We start from the raw sequence: 19,168 nt of genomic DNA on the forward strand, positions 1-19,168 counted from the left end.
GATGCTTTTTATGTAGCCTGTTAGCATGAACTCATTTTTTCCCCCTTTCCTTTGTATAGGAACAATTTTGTTGATACTATCATTGTCACATTTCTCACAACTTAAAGGGTATATAGTCTTCATTCTTGAGAGAGGAAAAAGAGGCAAAAGGTAGTGATTGTCCCACTTTTTGTATGTGAATCCCTAGCACAGTGCTTTGCACATAGTAAGGGCTGAATAAATCCTTTTTAATTCACTCATTGCCAAAGTGATAATAAGAGCTTTTCACCCCCTATTTTTCCATTGTACTTTGTCTCATGCATATATAGCTAGGTCCTGATTAGTATAAATAATATATTTTCTTGGCTTCATATATTCAAATTCATATTATTTAAAGTTGTAATTATGTAAAATATTGTGATTGATTTGAATTAATTCAATTTAATCAAACACAGTATTAATTCAAATAATGTGACCACTTTGGGAATTTATTATTCACATGAATTGGAACCTGGTTGATCAATGCATTTTTATATTTTTGAATTTATTTTTTATAGGTGCTGAGACCTGGTGTCTTATGGTTTCTAAGAAATTTGAATGATCCAGATTTTAATCCAGTACAAGAAATGATTCACTTGCCCATTTATAGACATCTTCGAAGATTTATTTTGTCAGTGGTAATAAAACATTCTTCTTTAGTTCTTAAAATAAAATGTCACTCTTTATATATATACTTTGCCTAACACTTATTACACTCTTTCTATACTGTTTTTCAGCTATATCACAAGGGACTTTTCCCCCATTAAAACAAAAGAACGTAACTTTATTTTTACTTATTGCTCTCTGTTAAAAGTAAAATTACATTGATAAAAACAAAATGGTTTCTTTAATGTAAATGCAAAATTAGTTATAATAGTTGAAATTTGCATAGTGTTTTAAAGTTCACAAAACATTATAGAAAGGCCCTATGACCTTAAGAGGTAGGTACAACAGATTTTTTTTGACTTGGGCCTGTGACTTGTTTATTGTAGCAAACTTTCAGTAAGAAAAACCTCCTTTTCCAATTCAGAGCAACACTGAGAGTTATGTATGAGCTTATGTAATTTTTCCTTGCTTCCATAACCAATTTATTAAAGATGGAACTTGAACCTAGATATTACTGAGCCCAAAGCTGGCTATTTATCCACTTTGCTGCACAGACACATAAACGTGCACACACACACATCTAGATGCTGGCAGTGCCAGATCTGGAGTCAGGAAAACTCATCTTCCTGAGTTGAAATCAGACACTTAATAGCTTTTATGATCCTGGGTAAGTCACTTAACCGTGTTTGCCTCAGTTTCCACATCTGTAAAATGAGCTAGGGAAAGCAATGGCAAACCACTTTTGTATCCATTCCAAGAAAACCCCAAATGGAGTCCTAAAAGGTTGGACACAACTGAAAAATTGCTGAACACCAACATTAATATTCACATTTTATAAATAATAAAACAGGTTCACTTGACCAGGATGATACAGCCAGTCTTAGATGAAACTGTTATCTTTGTTACTAGTTTTCACTGTTCCTGGTGTGCAAATTTCTTCCACTGATGAAGATTGTTTGCTCATCTATGAGCTTCCTAAAGCTACTGAGAAGTATTTTATACTTAATTACACAGCTATTATATGTCAAAGGCAGGACTGGCACTGAACTCATCTTGACTCCAGGATCACAATCACATCTCTCTGTCTCTCTTGTCTGTCTATCTGTCTGTCTGCCTGTCTCTATAGCTGTATATCTATATCTATATGTATAGATATATAGATATAGACATACACTCGCACGCACATGCACACACACTCTCTAAGATCAATCTGATAAAGTATAATTCATCTTTCCATATGGTCCTGACTATAAAGAAAAGGACATTAGACTCTTATAAACTGGCATAATTTGGAAAACATAACTTTTTTAACTTAAAGGTTTGACTTGTCTCAAATAAGTTGTTATAGTTTAATGTCATTTTACTTGTTGCAGATTGTCTTTGGTTCCATTGTCCTTCTTATGCTGTGGCTCCCTATACGTATTATTAAGAATCTGTTGCCCAATTTTCTTCCATATAATGTCATGCTATACAGGTAAGCTTTTTGTACTTGAAATTTCCTTCTTCAAAATGTGGATTTTGCATTCTGATTCTGTGTTTTATTTTGTTGATTTTTCTTAGGAAAATTTCTGGGGGAGGGGTAAGTTCATGAGGTTAACTTAAATTTTGGAAAATTTTAATACTGATAAACAATACTGTAGTATATTCATGCATTTTCTAGAAAGTAAAATTTTAAAATAAAATCATTTATTTAATATTAAATTGTTCAGAACATAGTATGTGGCATCAATTTTGTATATCAAAAAATGGTACTTAATTATTTCCTAATAGTATCATTTTGCAAATGGTCTTATTTTAGAACTTCAAAAAAAACCCAAAACTGATACCTTGTAACAAAAAATTTAAAAAGAGAAGAAGAAAAAGCCATTCAATAGAACTAAACCAAGACATGTTATATAATTGCATTTGATCTCTCTCTTATATTTGAAATTTTCATGAATTTAGAAAAGTGTCTTTTCCACAAAAAGAAATTAGTATGAATTTATAAAAGTATTGTTTTTATTTCTAAGAGAAGGAAAAAATTAGCAAAATCATGCATTTCTAATAGTCTACATAGGATCCTTTTGATAGAAATAAGAATCAGGAACTTAGCAAATCTTCTGTTATGTCACAGTTGTGATCAACTTAATACACATTTACATTATAGTTTATCAGGTTGTTTTTTGCTTTTTTGCTTTTTTTTTATTGTTATAGTGATGCCCCAGTGAGTGAACTGTCTCTTGAGCTGCTCCTGCTACAGGTGGTGTTGCCAGCTTTACTTGAACAAGGACACACTCGACAATGGCTGAAGGGTCTTGTCCGAGCATGGACTGTTACTGCTGGATACTTGTTGTGAGTATAAACAACTGACACCTTTATTATATTACTTGTTTTCTTATTGGTATTCATTATCTTATATAGGCAAAATGTAGTCTTGAGGACAATTACTAATATGAAGATATTTGAGTATTTTATTTTATTATATTGGTTAAAAATGCTTCTTGTGCTTCAGATTCATTTCCTTTTATTTGGAAATTATTTCTTGACATATATCCTGCAGGAAATTAGTATTCATTTTAAAATAGCTTTTCTTAGGAGTACTGCTTTTCAGTTTTGTGAATGTTTTTTAGACCTTGACATGATCTGCACATTTTTGTTTTACATGCTTTAAGCTAAATTTTTGTGGTAAACATTATTTTTGGAAAAGATGGTGCCTCTCAGATTTAGTTTCCTATTATAGCATGAAGTGAAAACTGAATTGTTAAAAACTTAATTTTTATTGACCCAGTGTGGTAGAAGAGAATGAGAACTGGATTTGGAATTAGAAGCTTGGGTCCATAATCTTTCTCTGCCATTTATTATCCATATGTCCCTAGGCTGGGCAAATCATTTAGTCTTTCTTGGTCTCAGTTTGTTTATCTTGAAAATGAGGGACTTGGATTGGATGATCTGTAGAAAGGCACCATCTATTGAGAAATCCTGTGATCTTTTGACTTTCACTAAAACATATGATACTACTTATAATAGGTGGCATGGTTAACATTTCTGTATAGAAGAAAAATCTTTTAGAGACTATTAGGTTTTGATACTCTCTTGAGATAAATATTTTATCCTCTGTGCATATTTTAGATTATTAATTTCTTTTTTCATGCTCAAGAGACCTGAATCACAATAGGCCTGATTTATATCACTAATACAACTCAAAGTAGTTAATGATTTTTTTGAAAGGTTTAGAATAGATGTCTGTTAAAAATCATACTCTTTAAGCTTCTTCTTTAAAAAAAAAAACACTTAATTTTGTATTTTAAAATGATGTCATGGAGAAGTTTGCTAAATAGAAAGAGGATCAAATTTGATCCCACCTCTATTACTTATTACCTATTGATCCTAGGTTCACATCAAAGGTTGTGCCTTTGGACCTCAAACTAGAGATGATTAATACAGAGTTTCTGCTGCACTTTGTGTCAGTCAAAATAAGCCTAGCCAAGTATAGAAAGATTAGAAAGTTGGTAACCCAGATGATTTTTTTTTAACATTTTCACAGTGTTGAGAGCTTGTGATGATTAGTAATATCTATACTGATGAGATTTTAATCTTGAAACAGTAGCAGAATCTACCTGTATAGAAAATACCTACCATTTTATCTTTTACATTAGAAGCAGTAATGATAGCATGGAAAGAGCATGAGATTATCAGTAGATCTCTGATACAGTCTTGACTTTGTCATTTGCCAGCCAGGTGAACCTGGGTATTTTAGATACTTGAACTTCAGTAGGATCAGATTAGATCATCACAGATATGGTTCTTTGATTCTGTATTCTTTCCCGTTGACTTGATTTATATTTTGACCTAAAGAGAGCTTTTTCTTATTAGGGATCTTCATTCTTACTTACTTGGGGATCAAGAAGAGAATGAAAACAGTGCAAACCAACAAGCTAACAACAACCAGCATGCTCGTAACAACAATGCCATTCCAGTGGTGGGAGAAGGTCTTCACGCAGCCCACCAAGCCATACTTCAACAAGGAGGACCTGTTGGCTTTCAGCCTTACCGTAGGCCTTTAAAATTTCCACTCAGGGTAGGTACAGTAAATTCTTTTTGGAAATCTTCTGTTATTTAGATTTGTATCAGGTTTCTCTTAAGAAATAGTGCTCTTGTAATTGCTAGCCTTCAGTGAACATTATGGCTTTCATAGTTGTCCATTCTGTATGTCATACTTTTGAAGGATAAATGTAGTATATTAATAAATTTTCAAAACCTCTTTGTATTAGATGTCTTGTAGTAGAAGTTTAAATGCATAATGAAAATGTATAAGTTTCAAGGTTTTCTAAGTTATTTCAATTTAAAAAAAAAGAAATCTTTTAAGTATTTGTTATATCATAATTAGTCATTCACAGTTAAAAGATGTCATAGTTTGTTACTATAGAATTCAGCTGCCAAACATATTAGAATTTTTAAAAACAAAATGAGGCTTCTATAAGAAATCATGATTTGCTGTTAAATAAAACATACCAATTAAAAATTTTTGCCCTTAATTTTGTATAATAAACTCATTTAAAACTAGGCTGTGCTGTATTTATGTAAAACCAAAATCCCATACTTTGAGTTCATACTATTGAGTAACATTTTTTCATAGAATAACCTCTGTTATATACTTACGTGTTTACCATACATATCAATAAGTAGAATATATTTATTTATAATTTTAAAAAGCAAAATCAGTTATGATGTGTTATATACTAACTTTTTTGTATCATGTATCCTTTTGCCAGTCTAATGTAGCCTGTGGATCCATGGATTCTTTTTCATCATCATATTTTTAAATAGTTGAATTAAAAGCCAAATTTTAATTGGAAGTTAGTGAAAAATCATCTATCCATGGATTCTCAATTAATTATTCCTGCTATAAGAAGCTTATGAAAGCACTTGGATTGATGGCATTTCAGGAATGTATGTAAAGTTAGTACTTTTCCTTTTTGATAAGGAAAGCTTGTTGTGATCTTTACTGACGTTACAAGGTTAAAGACTAGAGTTTCTAGTTTTAGAAGGTAAACCAGCTAGGGAAAATAATGACTGTCCTTTTGCAAGTTTATTTTAATGTCCTCTTTATAAAAATGCAATTGCCTGTAACTTGTCAGTATATCTGTTTATATGAAAACAGGAGTCTATAGAAATTTTCTTTGGTCTGACTTCTAGCTGACATTTTCATTAAATATTTTTTCCTCTTTTTACATGTTTTTCCTCAATACATGATGGAATTAGCTTGAATATAAAACCTAAAATTGCAAGCAATCTTTTAATGCTTGTTATAAAATAAATTAAGTACTCTTAAGATGTTTATAGTTTGTGCTTTATATCACAGATATTTCTGTTGATTGTCTTCATGTGTATAACCTTACTGATTGCCAGTCTCATCTGCCTTACTTTACCAGGTATGTTTTTTATTCTAATCTTCAGCTAAAATTATGCTTGATGCCATTATTTTAAAAGGAAATATATTTAAATGTGTATTCATCAAATATGATTTCTGAGTGGTGTTTATAATGTATTGGATCAGATAGAACTTGTACACCAAAAGAGTGATCTCTTTGAAAGGGAAAAAAAAAATACAGATATTAAGCTGTGCTTACTGTACATAAGCAACATCTGCATCAATAAAGGCTACTTTGCAATTCCTTCAAGTATGTTATGATTTACAGCTGTGGGGGCTCTTGGAGAATCCACCTGCCCCTTCACACTTAGGCATGGTCCTTAACACATGATTGTTTCAATTACTGAGGGAAAAAAGCCTATAGTAGTACTTTGACCTAAAATACAGAAAATACATTGGCATGCATGTAAAAGAATTTGAGAACTAGCTACAATTTTTTCTCCCTGTAGATATTTTGCAGTAATTTTAACTAAGCCATGAGGAAACTAAGGTACAAAGGGGCCAAATGAATTCATTTGTAACTTAATTTCCTCATGGCTTAGGTAATTTTTTTAGTTCTTTTCTGCTAACATTTTGTGGTTTTTAAGAGAAGTTTTTTAAAAATGAAAGAAATTGATACATTGTCTAAAGTTTAGGATAGTCATGATACATCAACATAATAAAAACTAACAAAATGTATCCTTTTATTAATATCTCTGTAAAGATAATAATTCTCTTTACTTAGCCATAAATCTCATTTATCAGCCTTTCTGTTTTCAGTATTTGCTGGACGATGGTTAATGTCATTTTGGACGGGGACTGCCAAAATCCATGAACTATACACAGCTGCCTGTGGTCTTTATGTCTGCTGGTTAACCATAAGGGCAGTGACAGTTCTAGTTGCATGGATGCCACAGGGACGCAGAGTGATCTTTCAGAAGGTTAAAGAGTGGTCTCTTATGGTAAGTTTTCATAAAAAGGTTTATTATTGTGATAGGTAAGAATATTTTTTTAACTTCTTATTTTTTCCCTTCCCTTCTGTTTTAGCATCAAAATCACTTTTTCAAAAAAAGATTCAATTGGAGAACAGTGGCTTGATGCCCTTAAGAGACAATACTAACATGTATTACCCTTTGACAATTAAGAATGTGTAATATAGTTTTCAATTTTTTGCCTCAGACTAATATTGTGTAAAATTGACTTATACTCTTAGCAGTACCATAATTTAAAATCGTAAAGGTTTTTTTAAGTATTACTTTTAAGAAGGAATTTTAAAATTTTGCTAATAAAAGTAAAATTCTAATAGAGCTTAGTATTTTTTCATTCATTACAAAGAGCATTATAAACTACATATCTATTCTTTATAGCCATAATACTAATTCAAGAAGCTTGTAGAGAAATTAGAATTATTATAGTGATCTATTATTAGAACCTGTTGTTGAAGCTTCATTCTTATTAAATGAAAAATAATTTTTAGGTTGAATGTGTCTCTGTGTGTATATGTAAAACTAATCAATATAGTTATCAGTTCACTTTATAATGAATTATGATTAACAAGTTTTACAACTGATTGGCTTCTTTCTTATGCTTGTTCATTTATCCAAAATTGTCATACTTGATTTTGAGTTTTTCATCTTCAGTTCTAGTATAAATATCTAATGTTGATTTTGAATACAAGAATAAGACTCATTCTGCCATTGCTTTAAAAACCTTGAGAAATAAGTTGAGGGAGGAATAAGATTTTAATTGCTAAACTGTGAAAGCTACTTATTAATGTATTCAGCCATATGTCATCATAGTTTTTATTATTGCTTTTCGGATTTTCTTCTGTTTGGAACAAAGAAAAAAACCCACATACACAGAATCAAGTACTACATTCTCTATTGCCAGCCTTATCATACATAATAAAATAAAATTTCCAGTTTTCTTTATCTCTTGGTTATCGTACCTAATCAAATACAATTTTTCATCATTGGAAAAATTGGAAAAGGACGACTTTTCCCCAAATTTTATGTTGACATGTTCATGAAATCTTGATTGCCATATGTATCCCAAAAGGCATCTAAAGTGATGTGAATTATCATATTGGCTGCACTTTTCCTCCAAATCTAGTTTGTTTAAAAATCGAGGGCAGAATATTATGTATAAAATGGGAAAATCAGAAAAGAGGGAACATCTTCATCAATTTTGGTGCTGAAGGAAATAGTGAAGGTCAAAAAGGAAAAAAATACATTTGATTGGAAAAACATGTAAAGAAAAAGTTTTACAGAAAATATAATCTTTCAGTAAGGTAATATTGGATGAGTATTTTCGAATACCTTTTTGTATTTTCTTTCATTCAAAATTACTTCTTTTAGGGCTACATCTTATTTTGGGGGGAAGCTAAGCTAAAGTCAAACAAATACAATACACATTTTTTTCTACTACTCATCAACAGTAAGTTTTTCTCTGTTTAGAAAAAGGTATTAAAAGTTCTGGCAAATAAATGTCCAAAGCATGTCACACTTATGCCATCTTGTTTTTAATTAGATAATGAAGACTTTAATTGTGGCAGTACTACTTGCTGGTGTTGTTCCACTTCTACTTGGACTTTTATTTGAACTGGTAATTGTTGCACCACTGAGGGTTCCATTGGATCAGACACCTTTGTTTTACCCATGGCAGGTCAGTTCTTATCTATTTCAGTTACTTTTTCCTGTTAAGTTGGAAAATTTAAGTAGAGCCATTAAAAATAAGTTAACATTGAATTTTTTAGATCATCTAATATTGTTTCGTATAGGAAGATGAGATAGGTGTAATGAATATTTGCTTTATAAACATGTTTTTTATTTTTTTATTTTTATTTTTTGGATATCTATATATTTTATTTTATTTTTAAAAATTATAACTTTTTATTGACAGAACTCATGCCTGGATAATTTTTTACATTATTCCTTGGACTCACTTCTGTTCCGACTTTCCCCTCCCTCCCTCCATCCCCTCCCCCAGATGGCAAGCAGTCCTATCCATGATAAACATGTTTTTTAAACATAATAATGTTTTATAAACATTTAGAGAGAAATGAACAAATGCTAATTTCTAGTTAACTAAAAGAAAAAATTTTCCCTCAAAGTTCCTAAGTCTAGAATAATTGTAATATGTAGTTCTCACAAGTTAATGTCTTGTTTAAGATAGCATAGTGAGAAAACAAGATATTAAGGTTATAAGAGATATCGGTTTTCCATATAGCTTCCAAATACATATTTGATCATGTTGTTTCACTGTTGTGGAAGCTTTATTACTTCTGAGAATTTGTAATGATCACGCTAGCACCCCAGAACACCCTAGAATCAGCCAGAGTCAGGATAAGCAAAAGTCCATCTTTATTCTTGGTCTTTAGGGGTAGAAGTGAAGGGGACAGAAGAGAATCTCTGCAAGCACCTTCTCCCTTGTCTACCACTGCCTAGAGTCTGACCCTGGCTAGCTTTACCCTAGTCCCTTCTACAATCCTCTATATACCAATCATTGAGCCAGTACGGATAATGGAAAGGACCATTTTCCAAGCATATACCCATAGAGTATTGTCCAATCAATAGTTAGCCTCCAGTGCTCTGCAGTTCTGACCTCAGTGCATTGATTCAATAGTTTCAGCCCTCTACATCAAATATAAATTCTTTCGTTTGGCATTTAAAACAAGTTTCAGTCTCCTTCTAGCTTTTACCTATATTCCCTTCCTTGACATTCTATAGTCCTTGTAAATAGGTCTTTCCATACATGGCACTCCATCCAGTTTTTGTACAAACTGTCCTTCCCTGGAATGTTCTCCTACCTCATCCTTTTTTCTTAGAATGTTTATATTCCTTTAAAACCTAACTCAAATTCTCCATGAAGTCTTTCCTGGTCCCTTGTGATGACTTCTCAGCAAACCAACTTCATATTTTGTATGGACTAATACATATTATTTCCCTGATTTAATGTATGCTCACTGAAGGTAGAGACTTTTCTATCTTCAGTGAGACTAGTCTTTGTATCACCTATGTCTAAATGTGTTTGACAGACATTATAGCTATTTTATGACAGTTTTTTTTTTAATCAAATGAATTAAATGTAGTGTCATTAGAAATTATAAAAATGTTTTTTGAAGCCATTCTTATGGTCTTGTGGTTAATAATAATAGCTAAGAATTTCAAGTTTTCCCAAAAAGTATAAACCAAAACCCCCTAAAAGTATTAATTTCTGAGTCTCTATATAGCTTTTGATTTCTTTGACAGCAATTAGATAATATCTAGAGATAGTCATAGCATAATAAATAACTAGAGAACTGGCCTTGGATTCAGGGAGATCTGGACTTAAGTATTATTTGCAATGTATACTGATTAAGTGTCTCTTCACCTTTCAGTATCCATAGGAATCTCTCAGAGACTAAAAATGTAAAATGAAGTGTAAGTGCCTGTCTACATTGGCAGGGGAAGTTTCTTCAACTAGGAATTTTCCTTATGCCAATGAAATCACAGGTCCAATCTAACAATAACAATAATAATGGACATTTTGTATTGTGCTTTACATATGTTACATGATTAATAAAAGTAATCTGGAAGATAGCTAGTTCTAATTTCATCAATTTTTTTCCTGTCTGATTCTGTACGTTTCACTGGAAATGAGTGGAAGGCTTCTATTTTCTCTTTTTTAAAATGAGGAAGTTGAAATAAATGACTCCAAATTTTTTTCCAGCTTGAATAATATGTTGTGATTCTTTGTAACTAGAATGTTGAGTGGATGCAGCTAAGGATGCAAATACAATGAGTGAAACAGTTTTTTTTCTCCAAGAGTTTTACATTTTGTTTGTGGGCCTGAATGGTTATTTCTTTAAATAGATTATGTCTCTGGGTCAGTAGAAGTTCAAGAACTATAACTGAAGCAGAATATTCTGAAGACTGTGATCTTTACTCATTTCTAAGAAGTGACTAATAAGAAACCCAGTAAATTTTTACTTTGAATCTAGGATCCAGCCTCACAATTTATTAACTAGATTAGTTTGTTCATTTTCAAGTAAAGATCAGTGGAACATTGGTCCCTACTCTAAGGTGAAGGCTCAAATTAAAGGTTTTCAGAGATCCCTCAAATGATCTTTATGGAAAGGTTCATGGACAGAATTTAGCACATTTGTTGAAAGTACTTTCTGGGCAATATGTGTTGCAGATAAGCCCTGTTAGTACTGCATTTTCTTCTTCCTTCATTCTGTGCTTTCTTCCTCTTCCCTTCTCTCCATTCCTCTTTTTCCCCTTCTTTTTCTTTGAGTGCAGTTAGGGCATTGAGCTAAAGTTCAAACCAGGTCAGATTTGGTGGTAATTGAGTACTTTGGTGAAGCCTCAAGTACATCTTTACTGATGTTTATATTGAACAGTGCTTTTCCATGGCTCTGGTTTTCTTTTTTAAGTTAAAATACATTTATGTAAACAAGGAAGAAGAATAAAGTATGCATCTAAAATGTCAGGTAAGATTGTATGGAAATTATGTAATCCCCTGCTGAAATTACTAGATGAGTTATACTTCAGTCACTTAACTCCTTTGATTTAAAATTTTCTTTAGCGATCTATGTGTATTGATTGTTGAAAGGCAGTTTTGGAATATAATCCTGTAATGATATTAGGACTTAACTTTTGGAAAAAGCAAGATTTATTTTCTAGTATAGGTTTACTGTTATGTTAGCATAGACTAGTGCTATAGAATTTTTTATTAATTTTTTTTTCTTGGCCTATACTTTTAAAAAGAAATGTGGAGCTTCTTACTGATTGACCAAAGAAATTGTTAGGCTTGTCTACTGATAATAAGCTCATTTCATTACTAAAATTGAATAGTTAAATGTCTTCATATACTAGGATTGGGCCCTTGGAGTTCTCCATGCCAAAATAATTGCAGCCATAACATTGATGGGACCTCAGTGGTGGTTAAAAACAGTGATCGAACAGGTAAGAAAAATTTTTTCTTTAATTACATTGAAACTTTGGTGCCTCTTATATAACTCCATTTAATTGATTGTCATTTATTTGAACTGTCAGGAATAAAAAAAAATCTAGGAAATAAGTTATAGGTTTTGTGATGCCAAAATATATTTTGGCACTTTGTGATCTAAACATCGTCATGCTTTATTGTTAAGCTTTCACTTAGAGCAATTTACTTTTATTTTGCTTCTAATAAGTTGAACTTATTAGATCCTTGGTTTAGTTTGGGAAACTAGATAATTAAGATTCTCAGAAAGATTATGTTTGAGACAAGAACTCTGAAAGCATTCAGAAGTACAAGTAACTACAAATGAAGATATAGGAAATTCTTAAAAGTAGATACAGAATGCCATGTAAGCATCCTGGAATTTTTTTGGTTAGAGGCAGAAAACCCTAACTTTGTTATCCTTTAATACCATCACTGTATTAGGAAAATTCTAATAATTGTTTTTCACAATGATAACCCTGTTTCAAAACAATTCAGAACTGTCATCCTCCTCCATTTAAGACAAGCAAGAATAAGTCATTTTAAGGAAGATTTTTCATCCAAAATGATTATGTGCTTTAAGGGATAAATCTTTTGGTACTTTAAGGGCTAATCTTGTTAATATGGAAAATTCACTAATATAGAAAATCTCATGTCTGCACTATAGATTAACGAAATAAAACTATTCTTTAAAAATATAGATGTACTTTCACTTTCAGCAGACCCTATATTTGAATAACAATATCTATAAAACAAGTAGGTTATAAAATCAGTGCTAGAACCATCCATATCAGCGTAGTGTATATTCATTAAAATGAATTGGTGTGCCAATTTATGTTCCTTTCTTAAGTAATTGTCTTTTCCTGAAGTCTGTGAAATATAAAACCATTTTCAAGAAGGCAAAGTCGTGTGGTAGTTTGTGATTTCATGTTTATTTAGAAGTGCTCATTAAATATATTTAGTCTTCTAGGTTTTAGTTTATAGGGAGTGGACATCATGTCAGGCTGTGCTACGTTGTCTACCATATTGAAAAGAATGTAAAAAAAAAAATTCAGTAGAGACAGCATTTTTCCATCCTTCTCTTCTGTCTTACCCAGATACTGTTGTCTGTTATATAGAATCCTGAATTATGCTCTACCCATACTTGTTCCCCCCCAGCCCCCACCCCTCCCCATTGGACTTTTCATTCTCCAAAATTCTCTCTTCCTCTTTATCAATTAACTCATCCATCAAATCATCTTAGCTGGTGTTTGTTGTCCTGACTGAGAAAAATTCACCATGGTTTGGATGGGTTATTCTAGTTTAGGTAGACTTTTATTTATAAGAGGAACCTGTTAAAACAGAAGGACCTTCCAATTGCTCACATTTGTAGGAAAGAGTTTTTTTTCTTTTGGAGTATAGAATGCATGTTGCCTGTTTAGTACAGGATACAGAATAACCCTAACCCTAAAGGACCTATCCTTCCTCCAAGATGAATCTTTCCAGTTATAGAATATATGTAGGCAGCATTGTTGAATAGGTGTATATAATCATAGAATTATAAATTAAGAGTTAGCCAGTATCGTTTATAGATGAGAAAATTATGACCTAAGAGATTAAGTGGCTTGTTCTGTTCTCTAAATCATACTGCCTCTCAGAATACAAGGCATACTCCCAGAACAATGTTCTACCAGACACTTGAGTAGTTTTCTTATGTCTGTGTTCTGCCACTTACCTAACCTTTTAAGGAAGACATAAATTTTAGTTATTTTGGTTTGGTGAATTGAATAGGTAGAGCTTTGAATCAATTGATATCTTTTCTATCTTGGAGGCTTTTTTTCTTGTTTACCTACTCTTACTCTGCTTTTTCATTGCTTTAGGTTTATGCAAATGGCATCCGTAATATTGATCTCCATTATATCATTCGAAAATTAGCAGCACCAGTGATATCTGTACTGTTGCTTTCCCTTTGTGTACCTTACATTATAGCATCTGGCATTGTACCTTTACTAGGTGAGTAAAATTCTTGTTGTTGATGGTCATATTTCAGTGCTTTAAGAAAAGTTGGACTTTATTAGTATTGTGTTATATATTCTGTGTATCTTGTGGCATCATTTTTCAAATTTTGTGTACTTATTTTTTCAATAAAAAATTATTCCAAATTATAATTTTGTCAGATTGACTATTGAGAGCCAGAGGAAGAAAATCTTAAAACTTGGTGTAATAATTATTGCTTATACATTACCTACTGCAAGTTTTGATTTTCTAAATGTTGGATCTTTTAAACTGTCAGTTTATGATTCTTACTGCTGTTATAATTTAGCCTTGTTGATCCATGATTATAGGAGGCACTTAGTTCAATGGGAAGAAGTTATAATTTGTATGTTAGGCAGTTGGCCAATTCCCCCCCCCCCCCCCCCCCCCCCCAGTGTTTAGTATTGTTTGATTTGGTTTTAATGAATTAATGATATTAAAAACATGGTTAAAGGAAGTGTTCTTCAAAGTATTTCTGCAAAAATATTAGTATTGAAATATACTCTTTTTTTTTTCAAAGTAGATAGGAATCTGTTATATGACTTTTCTACTAATATAATTGTGATAAAAATTTCTGTAGTTATTCACATTCACAATTTAAAATATTGTAGCCTTTGCTGATTTTTCTTTGTCTTCAGGAGAAATAGGAAAAACTAAAATGTTCATTTGTAGCAATGTAATCCTATTTCTTTAATGTTGTTTTAATAATAGAATAATTTAAATTGTACATAACCTAATATTCATTAATGAAAAAATATATTTTGAACTCAGTTTGTTGAAGGCTTATTTTGTCACTGGAGTATAGAAATAGAGTCCTCAGGTATGCTATACTTAAAATTCAAACTGCTTTTATCATCTTCTTATTACTTCATATATATGTATAATAATTCAACACAAATTAAAAAGAAAGCTTCATATTTTTTGCCCTTTAAAAAGAAAGGACTTTCAAAAAGAAATTTTTTAATAATTTCCTGCCCAAAAGAAGTCATGGGGTCAGTCAATTACCAAACAGAGAGAGAGAGAGAGAGAGAGAGAGAGAGAGAAGGAAGAGAAGGAGGAGAAGGGGGAGAGACGAGAGACACAGAATAGAATATAGAATATAGGTAGTCATTTTCTTAGGATACATACTTGACATTGTGGCATATTTATTTTCTATGCAGTGTTATTAAGTACTTAGAATATTATATATACTAATATACAGAGAAAATGGCAAAAATATATTGCAAAGCACAGTATTAGTGAATTTGAAAATTATATTGTACAATATATTCTCCCGTTCACTCTAGTAGTTTCAAAAGTTAATTTCATTAAATTGTAGAAAAATGTCTTATACTCAGGTTTTAAAATTTAAATTTGTCCTACTCACTTAGGTTAATATTAATATTAATAATAATAATACTTACTTAGGTTAATATTGCTTATAAAACATGTAACATTAATTTTGCTTTGAGCCAAAGAAACCATTTACTAGCATAGGAACTGGCACATATTAAATCCTTATTAAATGCTTATTGACTTTACTTGGTGTACTAAAAAAAAATTTGACTGAGAAGTCAGGAAACCTGGATTTTCATCCTGACTGATATTAACTGTGTGATCTCACATAAATTGCATGACCTCTTTCTAGGTCTCAGTTTGTATATCTCTAAAGTGAATGGGGGTGAACCAGATAAAACTTGAAGTTTGTTTCAGTTCTTAGTAGGGATATCTTTTTGTACTCCTCAAATGGTATTTATACCATCCTAAGCTTCCACAATGAAATGCTTTTTGAAACCTTACCTTCTAGACTCCATGAAATTTTGTAATTGGAGGTGACCTCAGAAATTCCTTGCTTTATTTCCTAGGTGGAAAAAATGAATATGAGACGTGTAGACTTAATTATTTGCACATGGGCCACACTGCTAGTTAAAAAAGGACTGAATTAGAACCTCATTCTCTTGAATCCACTGAGTTTTCTGCTATATAGTACTGCCTCATTATTAGGGAGAATAGATTTTACTTTCAATTTTGACTACATAGAAGTAGGCACATCCCTTATCACATGTGCTAAGTGTTTATTGTTTATTTTACAGGTGTTACTGCTGAAATGCAAAATTTGGTACAGCGTCGAATTTATCCTTTTTTACTAATGGTGGTGGTTTTGATGGGTATCCTGTCCTTCCAGGTTCGACAGTTCAAGCGCCTTTATGAACATATTAAAAATGACAAGTGAGTTTTCAAGTTTATTTTTGGATAATGTTTCCTCTTAATGTTATCATAATTCTTCAATTTGTGATACTAAAGTCAAGATTAAATGGCAGAATGAAAAAACAAATTAGGCTCTTGTAACATTACATTTTGAGTTCATCTGTACCATTAACTTTAAGACTCTTAAGTCTTTAATTTCTGTGCTAGAGTACTACCTACTAGTGGCCAAAAAAAAAAAAAAAAAAAGTACAAACACACGTGTTTTCAAAATTAATCATCTTTAATATTCTAAACCACTTTTCATGCTAATTATGTTGTTTCTCCAATTTCTCAAATAGTTTTAGTCATGGAAAAGCAAAAATAATACAGAAAAACTAAATAAACCCTCTTACATACACCAAATAGCAGAACTGTTAGTCTAATTATTTAAAATAGTGTTTGGGAAGATTACTGCAAAGTGAAAAGGACTTTCTTCTTTTATAAGAACATCAGAAATAAATTGTGAAAGATATATTGTAGAAAGAATGAAAAACTGAAAATGAGTCAATTTAATAAATAGTGACTTAATGCTTTTGCTTTCTATCGACTAGTTAAAATTTTCTTAACTTTTAAAAAAAAGTAGTAATTAATTACCTGTGTGCCCAACAATCAGAAGGTACAGAGGTAACTGAATGTTCTTTCTGGCAAATTTTCAAAATCAAGAGTACTCCAACAATCCACAGTAAACTCTTCCTTTACCCAGTGATGTGAAGAGAGGTCATTTTCAGTGATTAAAATCAATTCTGGATTACTACGAATTAATGTAATGCCAGTTTTAGGTGACAGCCTTGAGTACTTCCTCCTAAATCTTAAAAGGAAAAAAAAAAAAACTATCAAAATCATGGTCTGGGTTTATATGTACAATTTGAAGGATTGAAAAACTTTTAGGTGGAAAAAATAATAAAAACTAATGGTTATGTTATATTGATAGGAGAAACAAAATATACCTAGAATTTATTACTCAACTATTTTTTGCAGAGAAGACTGTATGTATCTTCAAGAAACTAACAGTCTCATAGAGGAGATAAAATACCAACACAGATAGTCATACTACTGTGGCCGAGGTACATATAACAAACTACTGTGAGAAGTTTGATGGTTAAGGTATATTGTTTATAAGAAGTCTATGGATGGCTTTCTGGAGGAGATAGCATTTTAATTAGACTTTAGAGGATGGTTAGGAAAATTAAATAGGCAAAATGGGAAAGATTGAGTCTAGGCAGAGAGACCAACAACCTAAAAGGGGCTGCAGAAATAAAAGGTGTATTCAAGGAGCAGAGTAGTTTAGGTTGGTCTTCAAAGGCTGAGAAAAGTTTGAACTTTACTGGATAGCTAATGGGCCACCATTGAAAATTTGCATAAGAGATTATCTAGTAGTTGGGTCAAGGATGAATTGACAAGCTGTATAAGGAGACTATAGTAGTAATATTATCTAAGCAGGTAGAAAAGAGACCCTATACTGCGGTTGTTTCATGGGATTAAAAAATAGGGGAAAGGTTTTAAGAATGATTGTGGAGATAGAATTGAAAGTTCTTGATAAATGTGAAGAAGTAGAAAGATAACATTAAGATTAGAGACATGAGAAATGATGAATGGTGATTATAGAAAGAAATAGTGAAATCAGAAGGGAAAGTAGATTTGGAGAGAGATGGTTAACTTCCTTTTGGACATATCTAGTTTGAAGTATCTGGGATATTGAGGAATAGTTTCTCTTAAGTAGCTAGGAATAAGAACCTGGAACTTTAAAAAAGAGGTCAAGACTAGGGAAAGATTTAAGGAGTCATTTCTATAAATTTGGTACTTGAAGCCATACTGAAGGAGATTGCCAAGGTTACCTAGAAAGGGAAAAGAAGAGGACTAAGAACAGATCATAGAAAATACAGATATTTAATACTTTAGACCTTAAGGAGATGAACCTGGGAAGGAGTTTATAGATTAAGGAAAATCAGGAAAAGTGTGGTATCTATAAAACTAAGGGGGAAAAGATTATCCAGTGGAGTAGGGCTTGTTTACAGGATCAAATAAACTGTAAAGGCTCTTTGAAGAAAGAAACTATCCAGAGAACAAACTAATAAATAGTGACAAGCATGGCATAGTTTCCTATACATTTATAAGTCTGCATCAAATTGCTTTTTTTAGTGCTGAATGAGAAGGGAGGGAGATTTAGAATTAAAAATGTGACCAAAAGATTAATTTAATTAAATTTAAAGGGGGGAGGGGGGAGGGAGTCTGAAGTGTAGCCTATGGATATATAGTTGTTAGTGAAAGAAGAGAGGAGAAGAAGGTTGAAACAGTTGGCATGGGAAATAAAAATAAATAAAGCAGCTAGTATTATATAACACTTTAAGGCTTGCAAAGTTCAATTCTCACAATATCTAGTGTAAGTATTATTTGTCTTGGTCTAGCATAATGCACGCACAATAGGTGTTTAATAAATGATTGCTGAATTATATCCATTTCTCAAATAAGGAAATTAAACTTGTAAGGTATTTATTAAATGATTCACCAGAGTTAGACAACGAGCAAGTGTATGGGGGTGAATTTGGTTAAATCAGTTAAGATCTCTGAGTTTCAGTTTCTTCATATATAAAATGAGGTTATCATTTAATGCCTTTCTCATACCATGCTTTGAAGAAGCTATAGAAATGTTAAAACATTATATAAATCTGACTTGTTAGGGTAATTAAGATTTTATTTTTATTTTTTGGGCCTTCTCATCCTCTTATCCTTGCTTCCCTAACTTTCCATCTTCTCTCTCTTTCTCTTTTTTTTTTCCCTTTCCCTTTTTTTCTGTTCCTGTTCTTTATACCTACTTTCAACCCAACAGGCTCTCAAATTCCTACTGGTTATTGCTAAAACTCAAACGAATTAAAATAGATGCTCATTTGTTTCTGTTTCCTGTTCTGTATTTTTCAAATGGCAAAATGTTATGATCCCATATGCAAAATG

General features: G+C 31.7%; 1 protein-coding gene across 2 annotated transcripts in view; it reads left to right on the forward strand.

Annotated features, from left to right (window-relative positions):
• Positions 1–19,168, forward strand: part of MARCHF6 (membrane associated ring-CH-type finger 6) — a 76,073-nt gene that overhangs the window by 56,391 nt on the left and 514 nt on the right. The window contains exons 16-25 of one of the 2 annotated variants that reach the window (XM_031946128.1): positions 537–656; positions 1,998–2,098; positions 2,818–2,955; positions 4,477–4,681; positions 5,966–6,035; positions 6,779–6,975; positions 8,543–8,677; positions 11,872–11,961; positions 13,840–13,972; positions 16,066–16,201. In XM_031946128.1, the coding sequence (XP_031801988.1) occupies positions 537–656; positions 1,998–2,098; positions 2,818–2,955; positions 4,477–4,681; positions 5,966–6,035; positions 6,779–6,975; positions 8,543–8,677; positions 11,872–11,961; positions 13,840–13,972; positions 16,066–16,201 (1,325 nt within the window). The remainder of the gene's footprint in view (positions 1–536; positions 657–1,997; positions 2,099–2,817; positions 2,956–4,476; positions 4,682–5,965; positions 6,036–6,778; positions 6,976–8,542; positions 8,678–11,871; positions 11,962–13,839; positions 13,973–16,065; positions 16,202–19,168) is intronic. The other variant, XM_031946127.1, reaches the window with a different exon arrangement.

Source organism: Sarcophilus harrisii, chromosome 1 (assembly GCF_902635505.1).
Source record: "Sarcophilus harrisii chromosome 1, mSarHar1.11, whole genome shotgun sequence".
NCBI classification, from domain to species: Eukaryota; Metazoa; Chordata; class Mammalia; order Dasyuromorphia; family Dasyuridae; genus Sarcophilus; species Sarcophilus harrisii.